Consider the following 14500-nt stretch of genomic DNA (forward strand, 5'->3'; position numbering starts at 1 on the left):
ATTATGAAGGGATGCTGTGGAAGGAGGTGCCACTCTACTTACACACATCGGCCTACTATGCTCAGTTTCCCGCAGGGACGGATCAAATGGGAATTGGCCAATTCTTCCTTATCAGTTGTGCCCTTCACATCTGAGCCAATATTAATGTTCTTTCCCAACTTATTTGGGTTACCCCCAATTGAATAATGATTTTCACCCTCTAAAGGATAAAATCCTTGTGGAAAGACATTGTTGACATGTATTACCTACTCACAAAGTACAATTCGTGTACAGTTAAGGATAGGGTATCCGTTTCTCCGCTGCAATTTGTAGAATCATCCTCATTCACTGTCGCCCAGAAAATGACCTACATCCATGACTTGCAACACTGTCCCCCTCAAGCTGCGGTAAAACTTGCCTTTTGACATTCAGACTAAAATTTTAACCATCTCAGTAATCCCCTGTATGATGAACTTTTGGAAAGTAAACTATTGACTATAAACCAAAAGAGCTTCACTGGAAAAAGGATGTTTAAAAGAGAGAAACCACTTGAAGGTAAACAAAACAAGTGTGTGGGCAGGTGAATATGTAGATTAAACCTACATATTTAACTTCATTTCTTCCTAAAGGTCTACTGAAATTAGAATACAGAAAAAAATATGAGAACAGGAGAGGAGACAACAGAACAAAACGGACAACCTACAAAGTAGACGGTTGAGTGAACTCAGCTGCTTTGACAAAGCTCAAGCCAGCAGTGGGGAAAGCTGAGATCCCAACCACTTTCCGCCACAGAATCTTCAAGAACACAGAAGCCGACAGTGCCAGGTACCCCTGGAACCAAGGATAAAATGTGCTGGGTGCAGACAAAATAAAGGCTACTGAGGGGCGCCTGGGTGGCTCAGTCAGTTAAGCATCCAACTTCGGCTCAGGTCATGATCTCACAGTTCGTGGGTTCCAGCCCCGTGCGGGCTCTGTGCTGACAGCCCGGAGTCTGGAGCCTTCTTTGGATTTTGTGTCTCCCTCTCTCGCTGCCTCTCCCTCGCTCACGCTCTCTCTCAAAAATAAACATTAATTTTTTTTTTTTTTTTTAAATAAAGACTACTGAGAAGACTATGGTAAGAAGTTAGTTCCCTACTTTCATTCCCCACTCAACACCATGGTGCAACCACATGTCTCCTAAGTGGGCAGATGTCTGCAGACTTAATCCCCAGAAAGGAAAGACCTCAAGACAGGGATTAAGTAAATAGATGCATAACGAATACAGAGACTACCAGTATAGTTCTGGCAGTCAGACCCTTACCCTGTAAGCCAGCCATCTTACAATTCTTCTCTACAGAACAGACCAGCCCCAAAGAAAAGGCCTAAAGACATTGACACAAGGGGTTCCCCAACACAGAGCCCATCTACATCTTCCAATAGTGAAGTTCAAAGCTAGCAAAGCTTCATCCTTCCAAACCTTTCTATCAGCTTTTTATGGTCTTATTCACAAGCAGGTGATCAAGGATCTGAGAAGTCTTTAATATGAAAGAGATCAAAGCAAACAGATAAAACCAACTTAGAGAAACAGAAACAACCCAAGGAGAATAAAACTACAAATAGAAACAATAACACTAAAATAAAACTTCCTAGAAAGAAGAGCAAAGACACAGATGGAAAATTGGAAAAAAGAAAAGCAAAAGGAAAATCCAGAAGGCCTGATATTTGAAAGACAGGATTTCTAAAAGGGGAGAACAGAGAAAATAATAGCAAGAAACTCGCTAGTGAAATAAGTCAAGAAAATTTCCCAGAACTGAAGGACAGGAGTCACCAGGTCTTAAAAATCTACCGTGTACCCAATTGTGTGCAACACAATGAATTAAAATTGAGTCATACAAAGGAACATCATTGAGAAATTCCAGAACACTAGTTTTTTAAGTTCCCACAGAGGGACAAAAAAAGATTACACATAAAGGATCAATATGCAATACTGGAAACAAGACAGTAGACTAATGCCTTTAAAATTCCACGGGTGCCTGTGTAGTTCAGTTGGTTAAGCATCTGATTTCAATGCAGGTCATGATCTCACAGCTTATGGGTTCAAGCCCCACATTGGGCTCTGTGCTGACAGCTCAGAGCCCGGAGCCTGCTTCAGATTCTGTGTCTCCCTCTCTCTCTGCCCCTCGCCTGCTTGAGCTCTCTCTCTCTGACATTAAAAAAAAATTTCTAAAAGAAAAAATATCATAATTTAGAATCCTATATCCATCAAACTATCAACTGAGAGTATTTCCCTTCCAGGTACGCAAATTACTACCGTTTATCTCCCACACACCTTTCTCAAGAAGTTAGTGGAGAATGTCACTCCAACAAAATTGGAGAATTAAAAAAAAAACCCACAAAACTAGGATATAACATATAGGAGGAATATGGGGTGGGGAAACACGCACGAAAGGAGAGCAGAGCGGTGAAAGGAAATGCCAGGAACGGCAGCTGTGCACCAGATCTGACCCAGGAGAGACATCCTGAGGGTTGGTGACACCAAGACTCCCACTGCTCTTATACCAAAAGACTGCCTAAGTCAGTTTGGTTCAGGTTCTTTTTCGTACTTATCTGATTTTGACCAAACCTAATAAAATTTCTGCTCTCTCCACCATGCCCTGGAGGGTGAATTGATCAGCCTATGTTAAACACCCCATCCCACGGGTTACACTTTGGCTCCTTCAGAGGACTGGAGGGAAGCCATGGTGAGCTTAGACACAGAAAAGAGACAGCAGACTACTTCTCCAGACCACGTCTCTGCCAGGCATCCAGGACTGGAGTCCCCAAACAGCCCTGCCGGACACCTTGCCCGCAGTGGACCCTGTTTTCCAGGATTCATTTGTGAACTTGCAGTCTTCCCCAGAACTGGCTTTTATAAGTTATCAGTGAAGCTAAAGCCAGACTATGACCCAGAGAATGTTTAGTTTATCTATTCTCCTTAAAGCCTTGATGTAATAGTGACCGTACTGCCCTATCCTTACACAGCTAGCTAGATTTTGGTTTACTACTCAGCTCTTAAAACCCAAACAATGTATTCTTCAGGGATACACACGTCAGTGGCAAGACTCCAAAGAAAATAAAGATTAACACAAAAATCAGCAGAATAGTTACTTGTGGATGGTGAAAAAAGATAAGGAAGCATAACTGGAGAGGGCCAGAGGAGTCCTCAAGATACTGCTGGTTTTACGTTTGATTTGGGTGGGAGGCACACAGGCTTTTATTTATTACTCTTTAAGTTTTATAGTCTCACGTATAAGACTATACATTGAACATACATACAATCAATCACAGCACAGATTGCAAGGTAGAATGTCTCTTCTTTTACAGAAAAAGCAACGTTTGTATTGATATACCCCTCTCTCAGGAATAGGAATATCCAAGCCCTCCTCCCCCAAAAGCCTTGATCACAATTCACTGCTACCTGAATAGTATCCGTGTGTTGGTCTATCACTCAGGAGACCGAAGCAAGGTTCACAGGACATAGAGAGTCTGCAGTTTCTAGTCCTCTAACAGAGTAACATCTTGATTCAAGAAAAAAAAAAAAAAAAAAAAATTTACTACTCATCTGGTCCACATCTGTTTTTGTGGTGACGCTTGAAATTATCCTGTTCATTTTTCAAAAACTGTGTGGAAATTGTTTGTGTGTGTGTGTGTGTGTTTTTTGCTTATTTACGTATTTATTTATTTATTTATTTAGGTTTTTGGTAGCAAATTGAAGTACAAAGTATAGGCAAGAAAAAGAAATCAATGTGAAATGCATGACTTACAAGACCTACTTAATTCATTTGACAAAGATTCCGTTAATGAATCATGTGCTGAAAATCCCCAAACTCCATCTTTGGACTTGTCAAAGTAGTCCAAGCCAGGAAATGCAAACCACGCAGATTCTTAAGAACCTGGGAGGGAACATTTCATTCTGTCCCCCACCCTCTGCTAGTCAGCGATGTGACCCTCTCCCCACCGTTGGGTATTCCCTGGAATGGGTTGGTCACAGAAGAGGTGTCTGTGGGATGTCTACATCAGCGTTCTCCCAATCTCTTTCCTATCATGGCGCTCACACAAGGAACTGCTACTTGCACAGCACAATGGCTCTTCCTCCCTCCAGGCCTCTCAAGCCAACCACCGTCTCGGCACATCATCAGCCCATCTGCTCCTGCCTGGCTCACGAGTCTTCTCGGTTGAGGTCTGGCCTGCATAGTACAATAGCACAGGGAAGTTATCTTCTACCGAAAGCCACCGGGAGAGGAAGTCTTGAGGACAAGACGGGCTGATGTTCAAAGATGGCAAAGACCGACGGTAAGATGAATTCTTTTTCTAATCTCTTCTTCTGTACCATTTTTCCTATTATTGACGACGGGAGAGCAACGAAAACATCTGACGACTGCTATTGCAAAATGTCTCAAGCTCACGTATAAGAAAATGGAAAAACAAAAACAAGAACAACCCAAGGGTCATCATCAAGTTTTCTGTTTTATTTAAGATTTTAGTTTTAATTCTGAAGAAAGAGGTACATTTCCTTGTTTTTAGTTTTAGCGTCAGGTTATAACCAGGTTTCTGTTTTCTTTTCTCCTGTCTTTTCAATACTGCACAAACGTCCAGAAACTACAGGGTTAAGTAAAAGCTGCAGGCAAGGAGGTCAGAGATTTGCTCCTGATGGTGATCAGATGGCCCCAGAGCAGTGCTATCTCAGAGTGCCCCAGTCAGGCGAATTTTAAGGGAAAAGAAAAAAAGATTCTGACAGAGGAGAAAGACCGAAGAAATCACTTATATTTCAGCTCTTATGTTATGCATAGGTATTAAATCTGTGAATACTTTTTTTCTTTAAAACATTTGAATTTACTTTAAATCTAAAGCCAAAAATTTTTTTCTCCTTTAAAAAAAAAAAATCACTTCTCCCCTCCTTATCAACTCTTTAGCAATAGGCCAGTTACTGCTACAGATCAATTTGTCTTTCCATCAACTTCCAATAAATTCTTTTGCTTAACGACACAATCAAGTCCTCTCCATCAACTTGCCAGAAGAATTAAAAATTAAATTAAATTAAAAGCATCTTCCCTGCAATAGTGATAAGCTGAATACAAGATGGATGTCAGGACCACTGCTTTCCCCCATGCACTTAGCAATCTCATTTCAATTAACCTGGTTTTCAAAACTTTTGCAGTTGATAATGCATTTACTTGACCTTTCCTAAAGATTAATCGTCATTTTCTGCTAAGCAGATTATGTCATTATTATGCGCAACAGACAAACAGTAATTTTCTAAGTATTGAGACTGCCCTTTGATTTCTTTTTTTTTTTTTGTCCCTCCTTAAAAAGGCATTTTTAGGAAACATTCAACAGTGTCACTCAAATGCTGGATCAACAGAAACTTTTACAATTAAAAAAAAAGAGATGGTAATGACCCTGTGATCGCATTGCATCTGGGGGTGAGGAGAAAAAAAAAAGTTGATCGGGAACTGGATTCTTCAGAACGTAAGAATGAGAAGGGAGCCGTGGGTGTGGGCCGAGAGGGAGAAAACAGGGCGGGACAAATCCTGCGTTTTCTAATGGTTTCTCCTCTTTCCCTAATGGCGGTCCAGTGTTGAACTCTGTAGTAAATCTGTGGGGGTTTTGCTGGGGGGTCTGAAGGCTGTCTGAAAGCCTGGGGGTGGGGAGTGGAAGCTGGAAGGGTTTGAAGGAGGAGGGTAGGGGTTCCAACTGGCTCTGTGCAGAGGGATCTGTGTGCTGAAGGGGGCGCTGTGGTGGGTCTGCGATGGAGCAGCACTGGGGCCGTCCATCTCTGTGAGGGCCTGAAGGGATTTTAGCCAGTGTGGAGGATTGTCATCTTGAAGAGAGTCTAAACTGTTTCCTGAAGTTGCTGGAATACCTAAGGAGAGAACAGAAAAACAAGGGGGGAAATGGTGAGTTTGTGAAACAGGAGTAAGAAACCCATCGAACAAACAAACAAACAAACAAACAAACAAAAAACGTCTCAGGTGATTAGTTTATCCAAAAAGAAACAAAACTTACAAATCTTAAACTCCTTCCGGAGGAGACCTTTTTAATCTTATGGTCTTTTGAATCCTCCGCCCACAAGGACCATGATTCATTGCTAGAGAAACCCATGCCTCTCCTTCAGCGGCATAGACATCGTCCCCCACTGTCACAGAGGCAGAGCTGCGGAAAGTAGCCCCCAGAATTGTATGCCATCATCTCCCAATCGCGCTTCGCCTTCTCTAACAGGGGTACGTAAACAAGATAGCCTTATAATAGAGAGCTTTATTTTCAAAAGTGGAGTATGTTCCTTTCAAAGGGTAAGTCAGACACTTCTGTTCTTTGAGACTTGAAACATGCGCACGTGCTGCCAGACGTTAGCACCACTTACACCCAGAGAAGCAACCGAGGCACCAAATGCCTTCTGATACAACGAGGCCAACACAGCTAACCGAGACTGCAGGACCCCAGAGAACGACACAGGCCACCCCACGCGTGTGGCTTTGTGGAAAGAAGCCGACGTTGAAGAGACCTCTGTCTGCGTTTAATCTGTGCTAAAAACCAAATGGATGGCAGTCAGTGGAGCCGAAGGAGCGAGAAAGTTACCTGTGATGATGGCTGGGTCTGTCCAGCTGCCAGGGCTGTCCCAACTCAGGCTGTCGGTGGTGGCGGGGTTGGACGTTGGTGCAGTGTGGTTGGCGTTGGAGGGGGAGGAAGAATTGGGCAGTCCACCAAAGTTGATGTTAATGTTGGGTAGAAGTGCCCTTAGCCCGTCCTGCCATTCCTTCATATTTAAACTCTCTACAGAACTGCTGTTGTCTGGGAGATTTACCAACAAAAAAATGAAAGATAAAAAAAAAAAAAAATAAAAAGCTGACGTTAGAAACAGATGTTGTTCTTTCGTGGTTAAGCGGGAGAAGAATTATTCTTTCTTTACTGAGCATTTAAGATGGATTTTCCTAGCAAGATAAACTTGGGTTAGGATTTCTCTCGTGAGCTCAGAGCCCCTGAAATAAGTGAGGAAGAACTTGCTCAAGGATCAGGAGAGGGAGCGTCTTGTCCTTCTTAGAGGCTCTTCACCATTTTGCGTTTGTAAATCACTAAGCCGGTTTAAAGACTCAATGCTCCAGAGCACAATTTAGTTTCAGCCACTTTATGAAGTTTCAGGTAGTGAGGCATTTGGCCAGCTGAGCTGATTTATGCTATCAAGCCTGCAAAGTTCAATATAGGAGCTTATTTCTGAGCCCGTTAAGTGGAAGAAAAGTCATTTTTATGAAGAATAAACATAAACCAATAGAAAAGGAAAAATAATTAAGTTCTTCCTGATGATAAAACTGGTAATGCATTTCAGAGGAGAAAGGCAGTAATGAATAGGCTTTTGAATTTGAAAAGAGCATTTTTCCATTAGTCATAAAGGCCGAGTAGGCAGGGGCTAAGCTACCTTTCAGATGGGATAATTTCCAGCACAGCCTGCCTGCCCTATTCCAACAGCTCTACCGATCATTTAAAACTCAAGTCCTGGAGTCCTACAGTCAGTTCTCTGGTTCTACTTATGAACAGTGTCATCCTTGACAAGACACATCAATGTAAAAAGGCTTTTGATAAGTCGTAACTAAACTTGATCTACGACCATCCAGAATCCACATACGGTAACTCATCGGTTGGAGGGGAATGGGTGAAGTGTAGGTGGTAGGGTAATGGTTTTATTGAAAACAGGAATGTAGGTCAAACCACCAACTGAGGTTTTTGAGAAGAGCAGAGAATTGGTAAGCAATCACCACTGATGATGATGAGATTCTAGCAGGTGGTCTGTGCTATTTGGTGAATGTAGAATTGTCTTTTTATACTTTTGCTTTGCACCAATTTACTGTTCTATGTATCATGTTTCAGCAAGTGAAGCATTTAACCCTACTGGCCTTATTCATACAAAGAAAAAAAACAAACAAACTACAACCAAACCCAACAAAAGTCATCCCTGAATTACTAAGATGAAGAAAAGGCAATTTATGCCATTCAGACAAGTCAAGACAAGGGAAAAGAAATTCTTCAAACCTACTTTCATTTCACAATCAAGGCAGTTTCCTAAGGCGCCTCCTGTTTGCATCTTTACACGTGCACCGAGCTGTACAATTTACAAGGCTCTCTCACACTTATTTATTGTTTCATTTGGCCCTCGTGTTGTGAGGTAGGCAGAACGGGGACAATAATCTCCATTTAACAGACGAACACACTCCAGAATAATTTGCTCAACGTCACATAACTAATAAAGACTTGAACCCAGACCCCGAGTTGTTTTTTCTTAATAACACCAAGCTCTCTCTCTCTCTCTTGATCTACACCGTATAGACTATTAATTGCCTTTTTTAATGGATCTATAAGACCCATGACTTAAAAAAGGCACAATCGAAACACAGCAATAAGTGGATATAGTATATCCACTGGCCATGAGTAGCAGGATAGAGAAATATTTTGGCTGAATAAACAGAGTAGACTTTGCAGCTAGGCTGGGGGTGGGAGGGATTTCTAATCAACAATGCAATAGTCATTTTCACCCTGACTCCCAACTGCATGAGGCAATTCACAGTAACAAAGCAACAAAGTTCTAAAATACTCTCCAGTACAGGAAGGTTTGCTGACTATGGCACATTCTAACCTTTATTTTATTTTATTTTATTTTTTTTTAATTTTTTTTTTCAACGTTTTTTTATTTATTTGTGGGACAGAGAGAGACAGAGCATGAACGGGGGAGGGACAGAGAGAGAGGGAGACACAGAATCGGAAACAGGCTCCAGGCTCTGAGCCATCAGCCCAGAGCCTGACGCGGGGCTCGAACTCACGGACCGTGAGATCGTGACCTGGCTGAAGTCGGACGCTTAACCGACTGCGCCACCCAGGCGCCCCACATTCTAACCTTTAAAGTGATCAAATCGTCAGACGGAATAACTGAAAATGGTTTTCAATTAACCAGAAACGGAACTCTAAACAAGGAAAGCTTCCTAGGAGGGAAATAAAATCCCCCTGATATAAAAAGATGATGTATAACCACGTGGAAAAATTCCGAGGAAGACTAATGCTCTTGACCTAGGTAGCTAAAGTCAATTAAGAAGACTGCAGAGATGATTTGAGACCCTCTTTCCCACTGAATAGAGAAAAAGAAAATACCCATGACTCAGTTAATACCAATTTTCTCCTTACTTTTGCTTTAGATTTAGTGAGAAGTGGAACCAAGGAACCCCTAACTTGGCATTAACAGAATAATATCTGCATTTATATAAAGTTTATTTGAAAATTAGTATTGCAATCCAGTCAAAAGACATTTGTTCACGGGCAGGGGACCCACAGGAACTTTGCATTTTCCATTCAGTTTTGCTGTAAACTTAAAATGCTCCAAAAAATAAAGTCTACTTTAAAAAACATGTTTCCCTGATTTTAGACTAATGAAATCAGGCAAGAGTACAGCGGACCCTTGAACAACACAGATTTGAGCTGCATGGGTCCACTTACACGCAATTCTTTTTTCGGATAAATACAGTACAGTCCTATAAATGTATTTTTCTTTTCCTTAGGATTTTCTTAATAACATTTTCTTTAGCTTAGTTTATTATAAGAATACGGTATATAATACATATAACATACAAAATATGTGTTGTCTGTTTATGTTATTGGTAAAGCATCCTGGTAAACAGCAGGCTATTAGTAAAGTTTTGGGGAGTCAAAAGTTACACGTGGATTTTTAACCATGCAGGGGGTTGGTGCCCCTAACCCCAAGTAACATGTTTAAGGGTCAACTCTCTGTTGGCCAAAGAAACTCACATTTGCCACATGATATAGAAACAGTGAGAAACTCATATCATCCCAGGTGAACTATGATTATAAGATACCATGAGAAATAAATAAGCTAGTTTATAATTCTTACAATCTTGCCAAAAAACAAAGTCATGTATCTAGGCATCTCAGGACCTGGACAGCATGCACGACTGGTTCACAGTGAAGCTGCAAAGTGTCACAGGGAAGCGGACTGACATCTTTAGCTCTTGGAATGGGACCACTGACTCCCAAGTAGCTTAGAAGAGAAATATTCTTCAGCTTTCTCCCCTGTTGCTATGCCAAGTGTTGGCATAAAGAACAGGCAAGGGACGGGAAACTAACTAAAGCCTAACTTCATCAAAATAGCTCTCTCAGTCCAGCCATACTTGAAATCACCTCCTTCCCCAACCCGCTCCCTCCCTGCCTTGGACTCCAATTGGTTCTGGCAACAAGGGCCTCTGGTAATCCATTCTTTGCAATATACAATAGCAGGGGTTATTCACCTCAACACCACAGACATTTTGGACTACATAATTGTTAAGCGGGGTCGTTCTATGCATTACAGGATGTATAGCAGCATCTCTGGCCTCTACCCACCAGATGCTAGGAGCCCATACATCCCAGTTCTGCCAACAAAAAGTATCTCCAAATATTGCCAAATGACTCCTAGGGGAACAAAATGGTCCCTGGTTGAGAACCAATGACACAAAGGAAGTTGGTTCCTTAGTTTCTAGGGCTCTGAAAAAATCCCACTCAATACATGTTTCCCTTTAAAATAGTACCAGAACTTTGACCAGTGGACTCAACTTGATGCAACTTCATTTCTGTTTATTGATATAGGACTTCACACTGGGGTGCAATTTAGTATGTACAACTCAGTAGATCTAATGGAAAACAATACTGGCCTGAAGACTACAGATGGACTGATTGTATTTATCAGCTCTACATGGTAATTAATACAACCTTGGGCATATAAGTATCTTAATATCCCAGGACTCTATTTCATAAGTAGGAATAATATCTGCCCTAGTTTCTTGTAGGGACAAAATGAGAGAAGGGAAAGCAATCTGAAGCCCATCTATTACTTGCCTAACAACTATTTTTTATTAGTACTCAATACTGAATAGACAGTAAACTTTCCAAAAAGACAAGGCAGAGGACTCCTCACTTGCCAGAAACTGGCTCTGTGCAAACAGTCTCCTCCGAGAACGTAGGGATAACACCCAGCATCTCCACAGAGGGACTGTGTAGTCAGTCGACTGAGCTGATAAGCCTTCTCACCAAAACACTGCAAGGTCGAGATACGGGAAAGTACCTTAAACTTTCCACAAGGAAAGTACAATGAAAATCAAGTTAGTGAACATATTTTATATTAGAAATGATACTATCTGACTTGTATTTAATTAGTTGTAGTATTTACTCCGGGAAGAATCGTACATTTTTAAAGGATGGCTGACAACATTTAAATGTTTTATAATATTAAAAAAACTAATTATAATTTTCAAATACGTACAACAAAACACTATTTACAGGACTAAATAATTTGAGGGCAGGAAAGCAGTTCAAATTGTTTGCAGTAGTTTTATTTTTCAGTATAGAACTCAAAGACACACAATTTAAAGTACCTTCAAGATGCCACATACTACATTCTCATATGCCATGATGTGAAGAGTATCAGTATACTGTTTCCGTGGATCAGAACACCAGAAAGAAGAAATTATGTTTAAAATTCAGCCAGCTTGCTGATTACCTAACACCCAGTCCCTAACAAGTTGATCACAGCACACGAAGCAAGTTGACAAATCCAGTTTGGGGCAACAACAAAGATTATAACATGTATGTGTTAAGACTGCCAAGATGGAAGTCAAAGCAACTATTTACTGACGGCGTACGGTATGCAAGGAGAACAAACAACTTAAAACTCTTGTCTCTTGTTCTCAAGGAGTTTAAAGTCTAGACAGTGAGACAATGCAAATACGGGAAAAGTTCAACATCACCGGAAGAGCAACAGAAGAAATGTCACAGGGTTGTACGTGACCATTAAATGCTCTCAAGTTCAGTAAAAAGAGAGGCCAGTGAGGCACACTTATGGAAATGTCTAGGGGGAAAGAACAAGGGCAGTCATGCACGTGTGGAGCTGTTTTTGTTACTACATAGACACCCCGAGCCTGAAACATCCACAACAGGTCGAAAGCATCTTTGGTATTTTTACATAACTCCAGACTAGTCCAACCATTAACTAGGATGTACAGAAGAGACATGTTTTATAAGCAATGGCTACATGGTTGACCCTGACCCCACACGGGTTCACTTACATGTGGACTTTTTTTCAGTAGAGCACTATTAAATATATTTTCTCTTCCTTAGGATTTCCTTAATAACATTTTATTTTCTCTAGCTTGCTTTACTGTAAGAAAGCAATAGATAATACATATAACAAACAAGGTATGTGTTAATCGACTGTGTTATTGGTAAAGCTTCTGGTCAACAGGAGGCTATTAATAGCTGAGTCTGGGGAGGGGGAGTCTGAAGTTATACACAGATTTTCAACTGCACGGGGGCGGTCAGTGCCTCTAACCCCTGTGTTATTTGAGGGTTGAGCATATTATGAAATAAAACTAAGCTGTATTCTGACATCAGATCTTTCACAGAAAATCATAAAGCAGGAAAAGATTAACAGCTTAGGCAAGAACACCCAGCATTATAGTGGCTGAGTGGGTTTCTTTCCTTTCTGTTCCTCAGTTTCACTGCAATGTGTTCATCATTATGAATTGAAAACTTTGCTACAGATAGCAAAACTGTGGGCAAATCTGCTCTTTGTAAGTTGTCACTGGTGGCAAGCTAATGAGTTTTTCAAGTTTGCATAAAATCTTCACCCCGAAGACTGGTTTCCAAATTGGTTTCGGCCTGCAAAACCAGCTCAGGAGCCCCTGTGGAGAAAGTCGAGGGGACAGGGGACCAGGACGACCTGTCCTCCCCCCATCTCCCCATCTTGCTTTTATCTATCTCACATATTAGGGTGCCATGTAAGATTGCATTTGAAAACCAGTACCTGCTGCTAAGCATGAAGACAGAAGATCTGTGTCTAATGACAACATGAGGAGATAAAACACACAAGGGAACCTGAAAACAAAAGGCCATCCCAAGTATTTGTTTCCTCTACTACAATCTGGACCACCAGGTCAGGATTTTCTGTCTCCTCTTGGAGGCCTGCCTCTCCGCATATTTGGCCTTAGGCTACTCCATTCTTACCTGCAACCCCTAGGGCGAGAGACCTCTTGAATTTCAAGTTAAATTTCTATCAGTGGTCAAACCCACCCCAACTGGGCAATAGTCATTGAGAGTCCCAGATATGCCCATCAGTTTATTTTGCTCTTCAGTTTTTCAGCTTTATTTAAAGCTTTTGGTTACTCCTCAAAGCCTCAATTGGCAACCTGATCTTGTTTTCCTAAAAGCTTTTATCTTCCTTTCTTTTACTGCTGTCCGCTATAGTTTAAAGTCAAAGGCTCCCTCCAGTGGCTAGGTTACTTAGTGAAACAAAGTTTTCTTGGTACGAGCGATTGTACATTTGAAATCCAGTTCCCACTGTGGTTACTCCTTGCCAGTTGGATTCTCAAATGTTCATGCATTTTTAGAAGGACACACACAGTCACTCCGTCTCAGGCACTCTACCCCTCTCTATAGCCCTCCCACCTCACCCTGTTATGTATATTATTTCCCGTCAGTTTTGGAATGCGTCTCCATCAGTACATGATTTTAAGAAAGCCTAAAACTTTCTCCAGCTTCGACATATCTCTAAGCAACTCAAATATAAATGACTTATGCTTGCCCTATGTGTTAAACCAAACTTTAAAGAGCCTACAAAATTTCTCCTCCCAGAACATGAAAGAGAGCTTTATCATATCGGCATGCTGTACTTTTTAGGTGAGCCACAGAAATCATTTCAATTTATTAACTAAGATTTGCAGGGAAAATGACTATTTTGTGAATAAATTCTTTCAGGTTTATGAAAAAATACTATTCTACTTAAACAAAAAGAACTGCCACTCAAACTTCTAGGATTATGCTTATTATAAAGCAAGGCAGACCAGTACTGCAGAGTGGATTTTCTGGGGCACAAAAAACTAAAGGATTTAATAGATTTGAAGGTAGAGATTGAACTAAGTGAAAAAATTCTAAGAACTCAAAAGAAAAAAACTTGAGGGCAGAAGAACCTGAAAAAAGTAATAATACAAAAACCAAAATTTATTACTACTAATAGAAGGAAGCAGAAATAACACACACAGGAAAGGGCCAGCTAAAGATGGCCTGGGCTTCCCGGGCTCTGCTTTTACTTTGTGCCTTTCTCCTGGTCTAGAATGCTTTCCCGATCTCTTCAATTAATTTTTACTCAATCTTCCAAAAGTTTAAGTCTTTTCTCTTCCGCTCAGACCATTCGAGAACAGCACTCGCGGGCTGGATCACACTCACTGGGCAGCAAACTGTGCTGTGACACCAATGTGGCTGCTGTTCACCCTTACGTGTACTCACACCTCTCAAGTCTACGGCAGGGCCCGTAAGGGCACATTTTATACATGCTTCATCACGTTGCTCAGTGTCTTAGAAACCTGATATGCTTCAAGATATCTGCTGAATCAAAGACCGAACTTGAGAAGAGCTGAAAAATCACTTTCCCCTAGAAAGCTTGTTTAATTCCTATCTGTAGAATGCTATGAATCAAATCATT

General features: G+C 41.1%; 1 protein-coding gene and 1 long non-coding RNA gene across 7 annotated transcripts in view; one reads left to right on the forward strand and one right to left on the reverse strand.

Moving 5' to 3' along the window:
- The first annotated feature begins 3917 nt into the window (after positions 1–3917).
- LOC144614639 (uncharacterized) lies at positions 3918–5390 on the forward strand. The gene is made up of 2 exons (XR_013552533.2): positions 3918–4290; positions 5311–5390. It is a non-coding gene; the product is annotated as an uncharacterized LOC144614639 (long non-coding RNA).
- CNOT4 (CCR4-NOT transcription complex subunit 4) overlaps positions 4446–14500 on the reverse strand; it is a 148349-nt gene continuing 138294 nt past the window's right edge. For 4 of the 6 annotated variants that reach the window (XM_078438968.2, XM_078438958.2, XM_078438953.2 and 1 more), the window contains 2 exons: positions 6574–6786; positions 4446–5860 (listed from right to left, as the gene is read on the reverse strand). In XM_078438968.2, the coding sequence (XP_078295094.1) occupies positions 5559–5860; positions 6574–6786 (515 nt within the window). In that variant the 3' untranslated portion in view covers positions 4446–5558. The remainder of the gene's footprint in view (positions 5861–6573; positions 6787–14500) is intronic. The other 2 variants (XM_078438974.2, XM_078438969.2) reach the window with 1 other exon arrangement.

The sequence above is a fragment of the Panthera onca genome, chromosome A2 (genome assembly GCF_046562875.1).
Source record: "Panthera onca isolate mPanOnc1 chromosome A2, mPanOnc1 haplotype 2, whole genome shotgun sequence".
Classification (NCBI taxonomy): domain Eukaryota; kingdom Metazoa; phylum Chordata; class Mammalia; order Carnivora; family Felidae; genus Panthera; species Panthera onca.